Here is an 18,889-nt window from a genome sequence, read left to right as displayed (position 1 = left end):
AGTTTGAACTACAGCTCCCTGTAAGCATTTTATACACCACACAAAATTTCATCATACAGAATAAAACATTTGTTTCAGTCACCCTATTTATTTTATTACAAAACATTTCAGTTTCTACAGTTATGCATAGTTATGCATACCAAACAGCTTGATAAATGTTGTTTTGTTAGAACAACGTGACAATACTTTAACAAATGCACCAGAGCATCCAATTTTACTAGTCAGTAAAAACTAAAATAAAAAACGTGTCGGTCAAATACAAGGTGAATGAGCATTTAAATATATACTGTACACAGAGGCTGCATACTTAATGTGAGGGCATCAGTAATAACTTAGTGAAGCATTTAAGCCCTTGCTATTGGACGTATCTGGTACATCCTCAAAAATGTACCAGGTACATTCTAATTATATACATATATACAGTATATATAATGAATTCTGGATTTCTGTTATTTTGCTTGAGATTGCTCATTGAGAAGCTCTTACTGAAAATATGAGGTCAGTATTTCCAATTTCATTGTTACATGGATAACATTTCTTCGATGTGATGTGACAGTTTTTAACTGAAATTACAGTTTGCTTGAATGCTAGCACTCTGAAATAGCCAGTGAATTTAAAACAATCTGCTTAATGCTTTCGGTTCTGTTCTATGAGGATCGATAATAAAAAAGATTTCTTTTGATTAAGAACTTTATTACTGCCTTGCGTTTCATGAATTAAAATTCCCGATTAAAACACTGTGCTGATCAACTACCTTTACTTGTAAGCCTGTGTTTATGCTTGAAAGTGCGCTCATATTAAGAAAAGTGTTAAGGAATATAATTATTTTTTCCATTAGAAAAACTGGTACCAGCAGAGTGTATCATTTATAAGAAAAAAAAAATGCTATCGTGCCACTATTATATATATATACAGTGCCTTGCGAAAGTATTCGGCCCCCTTGAACTTTGCGACCTTTTGCCACATTTCAGGCTTCAAACATAAAGATATGAAACTGTAATTTTTTGTGAAGAATCAACAACAAGTGGAACACAATCATGAAGTGGAACGAAATTTATTGGATATTTCAAACTTTTTTAACAAATAAAAAACTGAAAAATTGGAGTTTCATATCTTTATGTTTGAAGCCTGAAATGTGGCAAAAGGTCGCAAAGTTCAAGGGGGCCGAATACTTTCGCAAGGCACTGTATATATATATATATATATATATATATATATATATATATATATATATATATATATATATATATATATATATATGTATGTATATGTATATATATATATATATATATATATATATATATATATATATATATGTATATATATATATATATATATATATAAATAAAAGGAAGGTAAAGAGGTATCTGGAACGTGGGTATACTGGTAGTTTCCCCTCATATAGGAAAACAAACAGACAAAACAATGGTTATAGTGACAGACAGTCAAGACTTCAGGGGGTAGTAGGAAGTCAGCTGAACTAGGAGTGGGGGTGATAGAGGATAAGAAGGATCCCCGCAGTGTACAGGGTGGGTGTAAGGGCAAAGTGAGTAAACGTGTGATCTATATTAACTTCTGAAGACAAAGAAATACGCAGAGTAAAATTGCAAGTTGACAAAGCCTGGATTCAAAATGTAACAAACAGATGAATGACGTGGATTTGCTTCGGTGCAGACAGACAACTGAATGTGGGACGTGCACAGAGCTGAATGTGAGAATGCACTGTTTTAGAAAATGCTTACCAGTGTAAATAACCAACGCGCACCGAGTTAACACTAGAACTGCCGAGATTTCGGACTACATTTAACCGCCGCACCCACAAAACGTGTGGCACCATTTTAAAACCATTTTGAAAAGCAAACAATCGGATACAACTTAATATTTTTATTTATGAACACCATACATAACATTTTCAAGCAGAAACACCGTATTTACATTGAAAATTTAACTTTTTTTTCTTATTTTTTTCAAGAGCACATATACATAAACATGACAAACTGTAATAAAATCAACCTTACACAATAAACTTCTGTGTAAACAGGTGTAGAAAGCTGTATGCACATATAAAATGATAAAACATAAATAACTAGTTATAAAAATAGCATAAAACAAAAATATAACATAACTTATGCAACATGAAAGCGCTTTGAGTGAAACAAAGTTCAAAGGCTTGTCTGTCTGTTCAGAGTTCTACTACAGCTTTCTAAGTACAATCTACGCAGAAAACACGCTTTTCAACTGTACCAGTGCATTTGCCACAGACTTGCCTTTTCACAACAGACGCATACATCAAAAGTTCTGTTTTTATTGCATTTAGCAACCTGGCATTGTCTTTTATTCTGTGTGCCAGTGGGCGCAGCGCTGGCTGAAGGTTGAGGGGCATTTGCCAGCCGTCTTTCGTGTCTCTTATCAAAATGTTTCTGCCATAGCGCCAGGGCAAGCTGCAAAATGAAGTGATTGTCTGCACTGCTTGTACAAAACCAAAGCGTTGATGGCTGCCAGGTCCAAAACATTATAAAAAACAGCCACAGGCCACCTGCGAGTACCACCTTTGACAGAATACAGCCGTGCCATTTGATCCAGTATATCCGCACCGTATTTCGTTGCGTTGTAAAATGCAACGGTCTTTGGAATTTGTTTATCATCAGTCCCGATGGTCACTGATCTGTGCAGAGAGCTAAGAATACGCAAATTTTTTAAAAAAAATTTGCACCGTCACACTCAGGGTGGCACAGTCATTCTGTCTGAGAAATGTAGTGTAAATTATAATAATATATGATGTGTAGAATGACTTTCATCAGTGTTTCAAGCACTCAACAGGATTATAATACGTTATTTCACAATGACATTAAGAACATAAGAACATAAGAAAGTTTACAAACGAGAGGAGGCCATTCAGCCCATCTTGCTCGTTTGGTTGTTAGTAGCTTATTGATCCCAGAATCTCATCAAGCAGCTTCTTGAAGGATCCCAGGGTGTCAGCTTCAACAACATTACTGGGGAGTTGGTTCCAGACCCTCACAATTCTCTGTGTAAAAAAGTGCCTCCTATTTTCTGTTCTGAATGCCCCTTTATCTAATCTCCATTTATGACCCCTGGTCCTTTTTTCTTTTTTCAAGTCAAAGAAGTCCCCCGGGTTGACATTGTCTATACCTTTTAGGATTTTGAATGTTTGAATCAGATCGCCGCGTAGTCTTCTTTGTTCAAGACTGAATAGATTCAATTCTTTTAGCCTGTCTGCATACGACATGCCTTTTAAACCCGGGATAATTCTGGTCGCTCTTCTTTGCACTCTTTCTAGAGCAGCAATATCCTTTTTGTAACGAGGTGACCAGAACTGAACACAATATTCTAGGTGAGGTCTTACTAATGCATTGTAGAGTTTTAACATTACTTCCCTTGATTTAAATTCAACACTTCTCACAATACATTGATTTCATTACAAAGCCCAGACTAAATTGTCGGCTATATTGTATCGATTTCAATATGCCACATAAACTGCGGGTCTGGTGGTTGAAGAAGCAAGTGCTTATAACTTATTCATTTTTACAATTCTGCAGATGAAACACCGTATGGGTATTTAATTCAAATATTTAGTAATTCTTGGACATGGACATGCACTAGATTCACACACGGAGAGATATTTAAATTTGAATTGCAAAAACCGTTCAAAAAGCAGATATGGCGGTGCTAGTGTTAACAAGCAGCAACAAACACATGTTGTTTTAAATCCACGTTAAAGAACAGCACACGGTATCAGAAGTAATACCATCCTGTTGTATTTGTTTGGGCTATTGTGTGAGTTACAACCAAGTGCTTATTGGAAGCAAGGACTGTGTAAACTAGAGGAAAGTGTATCGTAAAAACACAGGCTGACAGAAAAAACTGGGCACTGTGGAGCTCAGTTTTAAAGGGAACACTGTTGTCAATAATAATAATTACACAACACAGGCGGCTTTACTTTTATTTTTATTAGTTGTGTTGATTTAGTTGAACTTGGATATTGGGCCAGTGAGCTGAACGGTGGGTCTGGCTGCACTTCAGTTCAGGCTACCAGCAGAGGGCGCTTTGTACCCTGGAAGAAAGAACAAGGAGATCAGTACTGAACAAAATACTGTAAGCTTGGAAAACGTGGAACCCAAGCATGCCAGCATACTTACCAGATTCTACAGGAACCTGTGGTCTACCCTGTAGGAAAATATATTTACCAACCAACAGAGTTTCTGGATCAAACCTGCAAAGGAATATAACTACAGTTACTGAATCTGTTCCAAAGGGATTACAACTAACCTACAATACTGGTACTCACCTGGAAGGTACCGTGACCAGTAGAACCTCTTCTGGGCCCCCTGCAGCCAGTTACCACTGCAGCCCAAATACTGGACTATTCTTCTACCGCACTTTACCACGGGGTCTATGTTGTGCATTCAAACTGCCTGTTTTTACCTGTGCAGAGAATAGCTCCTGCAGGGCTACAGAGGGGAAAGAAGAAAAGTTTAGAGAGAGCCCAGTGGGGCAGGTTTTCATTTATTCTTTTAATTTTTGTTTCATTAAAAATTAATTCTTGTTACGCTCAATAAAACTTACCAGCTTATTGTACTGCTCTCGTCCTGTGTGCTCTCTCAAGCTGCCAGGTTGGCTACCACACCAAACAATTGAACACAAATTGTTCACAATATATACATATATATACAGTGCCATGAAAAAGTATTTGCCCCCTGTCTGATTTTCTGCATTTTTGCACATTTTTCACATTGTATTTGGAGCTTCTTTCATTTGTTTGGTGTGCAAGGTAATCAAACATGCAATCTTCAGGTGTGAAAAAGTTATTGCCTCCCCTAGTTAACTCAACCCAATTAAAGGGATAATTAGGGTCACCTGTTTGAGTACTTTGGTTAACAACCAGGCCTGATTTGGGCCAGCCCTGCCCAATATAAATCTGACTAACTTTGGCCTTTACCATCAGAGTGAAGTTGTCAGCACAGGTTCTAGAGGCACATCATGCCACTAACAAAAGAAATTCCTGAAGACCTCCGAAAAAAAGTTGTTGATGCCTATCAGTCTGGAAAGGGTTACAAAGCCATTTCTAAGGCTCTGGGGCTCCACCGAAACCACAGTCAGAGCCATATTGTGCAAATGAAGAAAGTTTGGGACAATAGTGAATCTTCCCAGGAGTGGCCGTCCTGCCAAAATCTCTCCAAGAGCAAGGCGTAAAATCGTCCAGAAAGTCACAAAGAGCCCTAGAACAACATCGAGGGATCTGCAGGCCTCTCTCGCCTCGGCTAAGGTCAGTGTTCATGACTCCACCATCAGAAAGACACTGGTCAAAAATGGGATTCATGTCAGAGTAGCAAGTCGGAAACCATTGCTCACTAAAAAGAACATGAATGCTCATCTCAAGTTTGCCAAAAAGCACCTGGATGATCCTCAAGAGTTCTGGAACAATGTTCTATGGACAGATGAGTCAAAAGTGGAACATTTTGGCCGACATGGGCCCCGTTATGTCTGGTGAAAACCAAACATTGCATTCCACAGTAAGAACCTCATACCAACGGTCAAGTATGGTGGTGGTAGTGTCGTGGTTTGGGGACCTGGACGCCTTGTCATCATTGAAGAACCATGAATTCTGCTCTGTATCAGATAATTCTACAGGAGAATGTCAGGCCATCAGTCCGTGAGCTGAAGCTGAAGCGCAGCTGGGTCATGCAGCAAGACAATGATCCGAAACACACAAGCAAGTCTACATCCGAATGGTTGAAGAACAAGAAATTTAAAGTTTTGGAATGGCCTAGGCAAAGTCCAGACCGAAACCCCATTGAGATGTTGTGGCAGGAAACAAGCAGTTCATGCTCGAAAACCCACAAATGTCACTGAGTTGAAGCAGTTATGCATAGAGGAGTGGGCCAAAATTCCTCCACTGTGCTGTGAGAGACTAAGCAATAACTACAGGAAGCGTTTGGTTGCAGTTATTGCTGCTAAAGGTGGCGTAACCAGTTATTGAGTCTAAGGGGGCGATTACTTTTTCACACCGGGGCATTGGGTGTTGCATAACTTTCTTTAATAAATAAATGAAATATGTATCAAATGTTTGTGTTATTTGTTCACTCAGGGTCCCTTTTATCTAATATTAGGTTTCGGTTGAAGATCTGATAACATTCAGTGTCAAAAATATGCAAAAATGCAGAAAATCAGACAGGTGGCAAATATTTTTTCACAGCACTGTATATATGGGCTGTCACTCGATTTAAAAATGTTGATCAGTTCATTTATGGGCATAAATTGATTCATTGGTAGATTAAATCGGTATTTGGCATTTTTAAAAGCATTGTTATTATTATTTTTATTTTAGTAAATGTAACACATTTTCACAGAACCGTTCTTTCGGCCACTGTCAGTCACATACCTGAAAACACAAGACAGCTGAGCTGCGTTTCCATCGTCAGTTGTTTAATCTACCATTACAGCTTTGTACTTGGCTTCCTATTCTTCTGCTTTTATTCATTCTGAATTTTGTTAGAGGTACCCGAGAATACTGTGGCTATTGACAAGTGATTGTTTAACATGCTGTTGTAGTTAGAAATCAGAGAAAGTAATTCCACATAATTCTCTCTGTTTGAGGAAATGGTGCCTTCTTTGTGCCCTCTGAATCCCAGTTCTTGCTTGCCAAGGTAAACAGAATAAATCAAGTGTTTAAGAACCTCGTGATGTTTTCTTACTTGCTCATTGTGATGTATTGTATCCTTATGCTTCTACTTATAGAGTTGAACATCAATCCGTGTTTGTCCAAAAGTTTTGAGTGTTACAGTGGCCCGCAAGTGACTTTGGGAATGCTTATGTTTTTGTGCTGACTTTGATAGACATCCTAGATTGCTGTAACCAGTGCTGTTCCATATCACCTTTTCATTATTTGAATGTTGGAAGTGGCAAGTATATCCCTTCCCTTCCTGTGTCAGTTTGGGTTTTTTGTGGTGTATACCTCTCTTTTTTAATAATCTCCTGTTTTTTCTGAGAAAGTGCTTCTTGAAAATGGATTCGTAAACAAATCGACTACCATGTCTCAGTTTACATATTATAATAACGGTTTCTTTTATATTAGCAATATCGCGTGAAATTCAGCTATTCTTACACCGCACACCCTAGCATATTTATGTCCCGCCTCTGCTCACTAATGATTGGACAGCTACAAAACCAGGACTGATCTTTGACTTTCATATTGGTTAAACTCACAAGAGCTTCAACTGAATAACTTCAACTGTTCGCCTCTGCTCACTTATGATTGGACTGCCGCAGAGAAAATGTAGGTCTTCTATTGGTTGATTTTATTTTATATACAAAAATAAAATTCCATATATATATATATATACTGTATATACAGTACTGTGCAAAAGTTTTAGGCAGGTGTGAAAAAATGCTGTAAAGTAAGAATGCTTTCAAAAATATACATGTTAATAGATTATATTTATCAATTAACTAAATGCAAAGTGAGTGAACAGAAGAAAAATCTAAATCAAATCCACATTTGGTGTGACCACCCTTTGCCTTCAAAACAGCATCAATTCTTCTAGGTACACTTGCACACAGTTTTTGAAGGAACTCGGCAGGTAGGTTGGCCCAAACATCTTGGAGAACCAACCACAGTTCTTCTGTGGATTTAGGCAGCCTCAGTTGCTTCTCTCTCTTCATGTAATTCCAGACAGACTCGATGATGTTGAGGTCAGGGCTCTGTGGGGGCCATACCATCACTTCCAGGACTCCTTGTTCTTCTTTACGTTGAAGATAGTTCTTAATGACTTTCGCTGTATGTTTGGGGTCGTTGTCATGCTGCAGAATAAATTTGGGGCCAATCAGATGCCTCCCTGATGGTATTGCATAATGGATAAGTATCTGCCTGTACTTCTCAGCATTGAGGAGACCATTAATTCTGACCAAATCCCCAACTCCATTTGCAGAAATGCAGCCCCAAACTTGCAAGGAACCTCCACCATGCTTCACTGTTGCCTGCAGACACTCATTCGTGTACCGCGCTCCAGCCCTTCGGCAAACAAACTGCCTTCTGCTACAGCCAAATATTTCAAATTTTGACTCATCAGTCCAGAGCACCTGCTGCCATTTTTCTGCACCCCAGTTCCTGTGTTTTCGTGCATAGTTGAGTCGCTTGGCCTTGTTTCCACGTCGGAGGTATGGCTTTTTGGCCGCAAGTCTTCCATGAAGGTCACTTCTGACCAGACTTCTCTGGACAGTAGATGGGTGTACCAGGGTCCCACTGTTTTCTGCCAATTCTGAGCTGATGGCGCTGCTGGACATCTTCCGAATGCGAAGGGAAGTAAGCATGATGTGTCTTTCATCTGCTGCAGTAAGTTTCCTTGGCCGACCACTGCGTCTACGGTCCTCAACGTTGCCCGTTTCTTTGTGCTTCTTCAAAAGAGCTTGGACAGCACATCTGGAAACCCCTGTCTGCCTTGAAATTTCTGCCTGGGAGAGACCTTGCTGATGCAGTATAACTACCTTGTGTCTTGTTGCTGTGCTCAGTCTTGCCATGGTGTATGACTTTTGACAGTAAACTGTCTTCAGCAACCTCACCTTGTTAGCTGAGTTTGGCTGTTCCTCACCCAGTTTTATTCCTCCTACACAGCTGTTTCTGTTTCAGTTAATGATTGTGTTTCAACCTACATATTGAATTGATTATCATTAGCACCTGTTTGGTATAATTGTTTAATCATACACCTGACTATATGCCTACAAAATCCCTGACTTTGTGCAAGTGTACCTAGAAGAATTGATGCTGTTTTGAAGGCAAAGGGTGGTCACACCAAATATGGATTTGATTTAGATTTTTCTTCTGTTCACTCACTTTGCATTTAGTTAATTGATAAATATAATCTATTAACATGCCTATTTTTGAAAGCATTCTTACTTTACAGCATTTTTTCACACCTGCCTAAAACTTTTGCACAGTACTGTATGTATATATATATATATATATATATATATATATATATATATATATATATATATATATATATGCCAAATACCCTGGCTCTGGACAGTGCTAAGACACTTTTCCAGCAAGCACTTTGTTTTCTTTTATACCTCTCTCATCTTCTCTATTCCCAGTGTAACAATGTAGGCGATAACAATCCACTCCTGAGATGAAGGCCAAAAGTCCATCTTCACAAGAACAATGTAGTTGTACAGCATCAAGTAGCCAACGTATGCCATCTAGACAAGATGAAAAATAAGTTATCCTGTATCTGAAGTAATATCAATGTTCATCCAATTACTTTATTTTTTTTACCAAGCTTTACCAAACGTATTATTTAACAACTAATGATGCAGGACAGCAAAGCAGAGCACATTAGTTTATACTGGTATCAGCAATATGATATATCACTGCCTTCAGACTGGTGCCTCTGTTTTGTAATGGAACTTAACTGTATTAGAACCTTGAAATACTCACAGTATGAAAACAAAACTTGACAATGGGCGCATTGTAAAACTCATAGATTTTTCTTCCAAAGGGTATTAGCCTTTGCCTGCTCTGGGCATCCTCTACAACTTTTTTTCGGGAAGATTCCTTATTTACTTTTCCCAGCATTGCCTGAAAAATTGAAAAAAGGAAAAAGGTGGGGGGGGGGGGGGTGAGAAAAAGAGGACTCAGTCTTCAAATATAAATTTTTAACTTTAGAAAACCGCACTACAGTACTTTCCATTTTGTTGAAAGATATATTTCTGTGTCATGATATTGCATGTGACTAAATGCAAGGTAAAAAAAATCTCACCAGCTCCAGATTATTGTAATTTCAATCTATTTTTTATGTGCAGTTTTCCCCTGGTTTAAGAAAACCAAAGTATGTAGTGAGGTTGAAGAAATTTCCCAGACCATATATAATTGTTTAATTATTAGTTTTATTATATATACAGTATATATATATATATATATATATATATATATATATATATATATATATACTGTGTGTATGTGTGTGTTTGTAATATATATATATATATATATATATATATATATATATATATATATATATATAATAAAACTAAAAATTAAAAAAACACAAAGATTTTGCACATATTAGATATCTTATATATTACAAAGTCACCAATTGGTTTAAATTGAAATAAAAGGTTGTTGGAAGATTATCTTGGGTTGATTTGTTGTGTACACAACAGGTGCATTGCAAAACTCAAGTAATCTTCAGACTTGGGTGGGGGTATCTAGTCCATGTAGAAAAGATACTATGTACTTACTAGTTATGTGTAACAAGCAGGGATACGAAACGGAACCAGAACGATAAATGAAAACTAAATAAACAAAACTAAATTAAATTAATTTATTATGTTCTGGAATGAAAATGATATTCAAGATGTTGTTTATCAGTTAATAACGTTTTTTTTCCGTTCTCTTTCCATTGTTTTCAAATATACAATAATTTGAAAAAGGGCTCTTCCCAATGTCTTACACCTCAGTGGTTAACGACATTCAGCTTGCTTTTTTCGAAGAAACCAGCTAATCAAATAGCACTATATTTGCCTTCAGTTCAAGCTTCCACCTTGCGGTCGGCTACATGCTGCATCCATGTTCTGTGATCAGTCTTGTTCAAAATAACCAGGTACTGTTATTAACTTATTATTAAGTTATGTACACATAAAACAATCTCTAAAAGTATGTGTGGCAAGTGCTTTGTTAATAATCAGAGGTTTGCTAATTATATCAGGGGCCATATTACAGAACAATTTCCTAACTTGCTTTCCTATCTTATCTTTCATGGTGTGGATAGGCTTTCTCCTAACTTGGTATTACAGAAGCATTTCCTAAGTGAGTAGTGCCTAAGTGTCTCCCCCTATCCTAACATTAGTTAGGAAATCCTATCTAGCAACAATCTAAACGACTGAACGAGTCTGAATAGAGCAGGTTACAGCTCAAGATTTAGGTAACTGTCACCAGAATATACATGTTTTTAAATTATGGTGTCTAAACTCGATTCAGTTGTAGCAAAGAAACACAGGGCTCTAAATTTTACTCTGGGAGAGACTAAGGATTTTATCACAGGCAAATCTACAATAAAATCTAGTTAACATACATATATACCGTTATTTAAAAAAAAAAATGAAGCCATACTTATTCAATTTCAGTCATGAACACAATTATATTTTAATTAGGAATGCCAACACACAACAATATCTCACAGGCTAAAGTAAAGCTAAAAATAATAACTGTACTGTGACATGTTCGTGTCTCTATTGTGAAAGAAAGTGTGTACAGTAATATAGTTTTATACATTAAAGAGTCCAAACCTGTATTTTTTGAGTTACATTACATAGATGAGCCGCTGGTTATAGCTCAATGGTGCATCTCACTGTGTAATACAATAACACGACAGAATCAGCACAGAGTACTTCATATCTTATTACACAGTAACGTTTCAAATATCAACTAGAAGTTGCAAGCAACTTGACGGCTTCCAAAGCATTCTTGTTCCTATCTGTGTTCCCTAGTAACCATGACCCTGCCTGCACTCTCTAAGCAGTTGTAAGCCACTTTTGCATTTGACCTTAAGGAGAGGTCAAAGGTCATGGTCAAAGACATTTTTTGATAGCGCATATATAGGTTCATATATGTGTTAAATAGTAACGATAAAAGTATCTGTACTCTCTAAGGAGTTATAGGCAGTTTTATAGCCAGTTTTGTATGCTGATGATGTCATTCAACGTGGCCGCTATGTTTTATACCATAGCAACTTCCATTGAACAAGCGTAGAAGCCAACCATACTTAGATCATGTATAGCAATTTTCGTTTCAATTGAATAAGCACTTTCCGAGAAGATGTTTGTTTTTTGATGATTTTACATTTTTACTGTATTTTTATGACGTTATCCAACATGGCCGCCATACCACAAAACCAATCGGCTTCTTATGAACAACAGTTAATGCTGGACTATCCCTAAACATGTATAGCAAGGTGCAGAACTCTGGAATACATGGTATTCGATACATAGACGTTTTAACAATCTCCACAAAATCCAATATGGTTGCCAGTAACAGTACCAAACACTTTAGCTAATAGTGCAGAATGCCTGTACCAGTACAAGCACCAAACACTTTAACAAATAATGCAGAATGCCAGTAACAGTACCAAACACTTTAGCAAATAGTGCAGAATGCCAGTACTCGTACCAAACACTTTAGAAAATAGTGCAGAATGCATACATGAGTTACTATATGTCTTCCATAGTAACCATGACTCTATCTGCACTCTCTCAGGAGTTATAAGCCAGTTTTACATTTGACCTTTAGGAGAGGTCAAAGGTCACGGGCAATGACATTTTTTGATAGCGCATACATGAGTTACTGTATGTGTTCCATAGTAACCATGGCCTTATCTGCACTCTACAAGGAATTATTAGCCAGTTTTGTAAGTTGATGATGTCATCCAACGTGGCCACCATGTTTTTTATTGTAGCAACTTCTCTTGAACAACGTTTAAAGACAACCACACTAGGATCATGTGTGCCAATGTTCAATCGGACTAGTGGTTTCAGAGTCAAAGATTTTTGTTTTCTGATGATTTTTACGTTTTTACTGTATTTTTGTGACGTTATCCAATGTGGCCGCCATACCACAAAACCAATCAGCTTCTTATGCTGGACTATCCCTAAACATGTTTAGCAAGTTTCAGAACTCTGCAATAAGTGGTTTTCAATACGTCGACGTTTTCAACAATCTCCGTACACTCCAGTATGGCTGTGGAACCATGTGACCTACGTCATTTGCTTTCCTTTCTGGTACACCGTCCCATAGGCATCTACCAACCTACCAATTGTCGTGAGTTTTTGAGCAACTTTGGGGAGGAAGAAAAAAAAAAAAATAATAATAATCCTGACAAAAACAGTAGGCTTCCCCAGTCTTCGGCTAGGAAGCCTAATAATGATAATAATAATAATCTTAACAGAAACAATAAACTTCCCAGCCATTGTGGCTAGGAAGCCTAATAATCATAATCACCTACAGTAACTTGTGAGTGCGTCAAACTCCAACTCCATGCTGTCCCGTACATGACACGAACCACCACCTCGGGAGGTGGGGCTAGATCTAGACCAGTGGTCCTCAAAGTGGTGCCCGCGAAGTCAGGCCATCGTGCCCGCGGCAGCTGTTCTTAAATTATGGGTCGTGAACACATTTCTGGCGGGTTTCAGCATGGGAAAATAAATAAAGCTTTAAACACGTTTTCCAACAAAACCGTCACAGCAGTCTGTTGACAGTGCTGCCTGCTTGTGCTGTGCTTGTACGTACTCGACATATTTTTATTTCCTGAAGGGCCTCTGCCACACGATCAACCAATTGAATATCTGCATTTTCTCTGCGGTAGCACAAACATAAGTTAGCTGGGTGGGGCATAAACTGTGTCTGTTTTAGTTGCAGGTACTGACAGTAAGTTTAACCAATAGGAGAGTCAAATATCTGCCAAGCTGTCCAAACATTATCAAGCACAGGCCGTTCACGGTATTCTGCAAGAAAATTGGCGAGTAAGTAGCCAATAGGAAAGTGAAAGATCTGACAGCTGTCCAATCATTCATGAGCAGAGGTGGGGTGTTAATATGCAGGCTAAACACTGAATTTGACGACTATTATTGAGAAAAATAATATATTTCAGTATTTAGAACTTGATTTTCTATCTATATATTTTTTAATTTCAACAGACATGGGAAACGCCGTAGTAGATTTAGTTACGAATCCACTTTCTCTGAATAATTGTACTGGAGATGAGCGATCTTTAAACAGAATTTTGGCGAATTGAAACAAAGCGAGACGCTATCTATCCTCTTTTATTTTAGTTTACTCATGTTTACTCTGTGTAAACATGCTATTTAAAAATATTTGCATTGTGTATTTTATATAAATAATTTAAAGAATAAGCGCAGCACTCACAATTACTGCCTGAGACTTGGCCTTATCAGAGTGAGCCAAGAATAATGTCGGGGGAAGGCAGTTTAAGATAAGAACCTATGCAATAGTCAGCTTGCCCGCAAACAGCCATGTAAGATCAATTTATGCCCGTGCCCAAATTCCTTTGAGGACCGCTGGTCTAGACGTTACACGTAGCCCAAATATACTAATGGACCATTATTGTTCACTGTAGAATATGCTATATATAATAAGACCTAAATGCCCAGTAATATTTGTGCAATACAAAACTTAAAATCTAAAGCACAGCAACAATAATAAATGTGCATAATTTTTTCTTTTGTTTTTTGCATGGAATATAACTAGATGATGTTGCTGGTAAGTTTCCTAAAGGGTAAATTGAATTCAATTTAATGTATGTTGTATGGTTGTTAATAGATGATTTTTTTGTTAATAGATGAGTTTGCATTATATTTACTTTTTGTTACTGTCACCTCTCATACTAACTCACCAAAATTGTTGGGAAATGTCGCTGTTTTGAATTGTTTAAAAAAATATATATATATATAAACTCGAACTGAGGCAAAAGAAAGTTGCAACAGAGAAAAAAAGAAAAAAAGAAGCAGACTGCTGTCATTTTCTTTTAAGGCTGCAACATAGGTAATGTTGTTTCTATTGACAGGAAACAAGTGCATTTATTGATAGACGGATAAATAAAATAGCTTACTTGGCTAGAAAAAAAATTGAACCGGTATGAGCCAGTTTTTCATTTAGTTTGAACCGGAATGGAACAAAATCAGCCATTGGGAACTGGAGCCGAAAATTCCGGTTTGGTTCGAATCCCTGGTAACAAGGGATTTGAATAAAATAAATAAGAAAGGTATCAAGTGCTGCAATAACACTTTCCAGGAGTGTGCAATGCAATTCACACTTTCAGTTGTTCTATTGCACAATCCCTTTAAATGTGGAAATGTGAATTGAATTAAAATACAGTACCTCAGTCTTTTGTTTGCAGTGTTTGCTATAGATTTGGAAAAAACAATCAAACCAACTAATAAACATTGCAAGGCAAAAATATATTTTGGGAGGAATTCTTGCCAAACTTAAAACAACTTGTTTGGTTGATTTTAAATTAACATTTCACCTGTAATTGCTTGAGTATCTAAACTTAGTATCTATACCTGTTACTGTTAAGCTCTTTATTCAGCTATAGGTTACCAGTTTATTAGCAATGTGTAGAAAACGTTAGGTTATTATCATAACCCTGGTTCCCTGAAATAGAAATGTAACCATTACCGAATGGGTATTAACCTCTTTAAGACCCGAAACCTGAATAAATATATCAAAGCTGGGGCATAAAAGGACTGCACTCACAGAACTCAGTGTAATTTTTGCTGCAAGCCTGCTGCAAACATGAACACAGTGATCTCGAAGGTTAATGGGTTACATTTCTATAACCGTGAACCAGGGTTATGGTAGCGTTCCCTTTCAAGTATGAAATGTACCCATTACCAACATTAACAACACTTTTGTTTAAATAATTATTTTAAGAATTTTGTAAATCCACCAACTAAAGAAGAGCCTTCAAAGCAAACAAAAAAAAAAAAACCTGCTGAATAACCAGAGACATAAAGGGATTAAATTAAAAATGTCACTCAGACAGGGGCTTTTATTTACATGTACACAGTTACCCTACATCAGTGGTTCTCAATCCTGGTCCTGGAGGACCCCTGCCCTGCTCGTTTTTGTTCCAACCGAGCTCTCAATTACTTAATTGAACCCACAATTGAACTAAGAATTTGCTTAATTTTACTTTTTAAATTGTGCATCTTATAAAAAGTTAGAGATTTCAAGTTCCTTATATAATTTTGTACTTAACTTGAAATCTCTGAACTCTGTTTAGGCAGATTATTAGTTAAATTAGGGTTCAATTAAGTAATTGAGAGCTCAGTTGGAACAAAAACCAGCAGGGCACAACCAGGATTGAGAAGCACTGCCCTACATTATTTACATTTACTCTGCCACTAGCACACATAGTCATCAGCACAAACATTACAGCAGGCTCCACAAGGCCTTTTTATTGTCATGAGAGGTATCTGAAGGGAGGACCTTGCACTGTTTGATCTAGTGTCATTGGCAGAACGGTGCTTTTGGAACCACAAGCTGAGGTACTTTTTTGGTTCAAATAGTGCAGTGGGGGGTCAAATTAATCATCATCAAACTGGCAATATTGACACTAACAGAGCTGCTCTCATATCGCTTGTAATGTTATTCATGAGGCTAAAACCTCTTTCACACTCTGCAGTGCTACATGGTAAAGTCTGCACACAGAGCAAAAGTGGTTTCAAGTCCTCATGTTCACTGTTGGGGTTTTTCTAGATAGTCTCGCATTCCATTAATGGCTTGGTGTTCTGTACTCAAACTGAAGTGTCTGCACAGTCTTGTCATTTGTTCCTCAACATGGTGAACACTTGGAATTGATGGCCATCTACTTGAATCCAGGATGCTGAGATCTGCCAAGATGTAATCTCTGTACGAAAGGCGCTTTTCCATGTTGTTAATAAGACTCTAAAGAAGCTGCCCAACATTAAAACATTTCAGCTTTGGATTTGGCTTCAGAGTAATTGATCTGAATTCTCCCAAGTCTTTGGCTTTCAAAGCCTCCACATATTTTTCCTTGAAGGAAGCTAACACCCTAATAGTCCGTTTCACTAAATGTTCAGCCCAGGGAAGGGTCATAGAACGAGCCTGAAGCTACTGAGACCAGTTAGCTAGCTCACAGAGCACATCAGAGGAAGGTCACAGAGGAATTCAGGACTTGCTAAGTGGTCTGCTTAGATCATCAGAAGAAGAATGGTTACAAAGGGTCCCAAATGACACCCATATTGCCTGTACTGTCCTAAAACTGCTAGCCACCCAGCATGCATCTAAGGTTCATCCAATACGTAAGATTTGGGATCCTACTTCTGCTTCTGGTTCATTGAGCTCACGTTCATTTTTGTTTGACTGGCTGCAAATATTATGGAGCTTTTCCATAAAGGCTTTGAAATGGTTGACACTGTTGACCTCGTCAATAGCATCTGCCACTGCTAATTCAAGTCTATGGTTCATACAATGCCGTGTAGAAAGTTTTGGGTATTTTGAACACAATCTTGTCGCCACACCAAGTCCAAATTAGAAGTAGGTAAATGTCATTTGCCTGCATATACCGTCCACTACACCCCTGGTCTGAGGCCAACATCCCACTTGGGCACCAGGAAGTACCTGGAGTAGAACCCTTCCTCCAACTGGAGGGGGTGTACCATACGAATAGCGCTTTTGCAGCAGAGCTGCTACCTCCTGAGACACCACTGCGGCATCTTGCGGGTCCATGACTAATGTTAGTCACGTGCTGAAAGGGAGGGGCGACCGTGCTTGAACTGCAGAGAGTAGCCAGTTCGAATGCTAGTAAGCACCCAGATATCCGTGGTGCACTGACGCCAATACTCCATCTGGCAGCCATCTTGCAGCCTGGGGGGAGAGCACAGTCAGCCAAATCCCTGGGAAGGGGTGACTCAAGCCGCCGGCTTCACGTGGGGCATAAGGCTGCAGCGGGATGTAGTGCACATATGTGTAATTAGTAAAACTAAAACAGCGATTATTTGTAATATCCCATATAATTTGTGTAAAACACAATAAATGTGAACATTTTTAACAGGAAAAGTAACAAGTACTTATCTGAGTAGGCTCTCCTGTCAGGTCAGTTCTTGAAAAGAAAAATTGCGTTCTGTGCGTGCAGTCCTTTTATGCCCTCTGGGGCAGGCATGACTGTGTCACAGAGGCTCTGTGAGCAGCTTTGATATATTTATTCAGGTTTTGGTTCATAAAGAGGTTAATACCGATTCGGTAATGGTTACATTTCATACTTGAAAGGGAACAGCAAAATCTGTGTTTGCTTTTTAAGTTTTTTCTGTTTAAACCATAACCGTATCTAGACAGATACCCAGGTTCAGCCACCCTATTGCTTAGAAGCCGAGGGGTAAAGGGGGCTGAGGTGGGTGCTCTCACCACAGAGTTGTACTTCGTCCCACAGTATGATCTTACTGTGAACTCCATGTCCTCTTCTTCCTTCTCCTTCACTGGCTTCTCAGTCTCCTCTGTCTCCTTCTCCTGGAGGTAGGCCTCTTGATCCTGGGGCACGTATGACATTTCATCCTTGTTCTTGAACTCCAGGTTCAGGATCGAGGGTGGCAACAACAGTCCAAGGATGACCTGTGCAGGTGACAAAGTGAAAAATAAATAAATATATAATGCAGGAAATACAGTAGTAGATAAATTGAATGTGTTAGATATTTTAATATTAATCTCATAATTTCATTAGTGTAGGCTAAAATCCATAGCTAGTCAAAATGTCTATTGGCGTCTAAGAGTCTATAATAAAAGTTTGGAGAAGATTTGTGAAAATTCAATGCCGTTATTGTGTTCACCATGTGGAATGTGACAAACAGACAAGATCAGTGCATAAATCCACACTGAAACAAAGAATGTTTCACTTGTAAAAACAATGAGACTGTTGTTGGGTATAATCAAAGTGTTTCTGGAAGCATGTCTGTGCCATTGAGATGGTGAAATACCAGTATAGGCACACAACATCCAGTCTACACATTTAAGAAAAACAGAAGTGCAAATGTATGATATTCAATCTAAGAGTTCAAGGTTAGAATACAAAAACAGGGCAACGTGGGCAATGTCAGAATGGAAAAGCATTTGCAGCAGACAGTGACTGATTATTGCATGGAGTTGTGTAAGAGACGGGTCTGAACTAATCAGGAGACAGTTTAGCATACATTTGAGATTAGCGTCCATAATAACTGCTTGTCTGCAATAAAAGAAAGAAGTCAATAATTTTATAGCATCTTATTATAATGGCCCTCTATTAGTCATAATGTTTCTCTGTTGAGTATTACTATACAAATTGGTGTGTTGCTTTGTGGA

General features: G+C 38.1%; 1 protein-coding gene across 4 annotated transcripts in view; it reads right to left on the bottom strand.

Moving 5' to 3' along the window:
- Positions 1–18,889, bottom strand: part of LOC117409338 (transient receptor potential cation channel subfamily M member 3-like) — a 403,329-nt gene that overhangs the window by 40,667 nt on the left and 343,773 nt on the right. For 2 of the 4 annotated variants that reach the window (XM_058996498.1, XM_034015223.3), the window contains exons 17-19: positions 17,963–18,166; positions 9,458–9,598; positions 9,091–9,219 (exon numbers count right to left, since the gene is read on the bottom strand). In XM_058996498.1, coding sequence (XP_058852481.1) covers positions 9,091–9,219; positions 9,458–9,598; positions 17,963–18,166 — 474 coding nt within the window. The remainder of the gene's footprint in view (positions 1–9,090; positions 9,220–9,457; positions 9,599–17,962; positions 18,167–18,889) is intronic. The other 2 variants (XM_034015222.3, XM_058996519.1) reach the window with 1 other exon arrangement.

The sequence above is a fragment of the Acipenser ruthenus genome, chromosome 2, assembly GCF_902713425.1.
Source record: "Acipenser ruthenus chromosome 2, fAciRut3.2 maternal haplotype, whole genome shotgun sequence".
Classification (NCBI taxonomy): domain Eukaryota; kingdom Metazoa; phylum Chordata; class Actinopteri; order Acipenseriformes; family Acipenseridae; genus Acipenser; species Acipenser ruthenus.
This window is presented reverse-complemented; position numbering and strand designations above follow the sequence as displayed.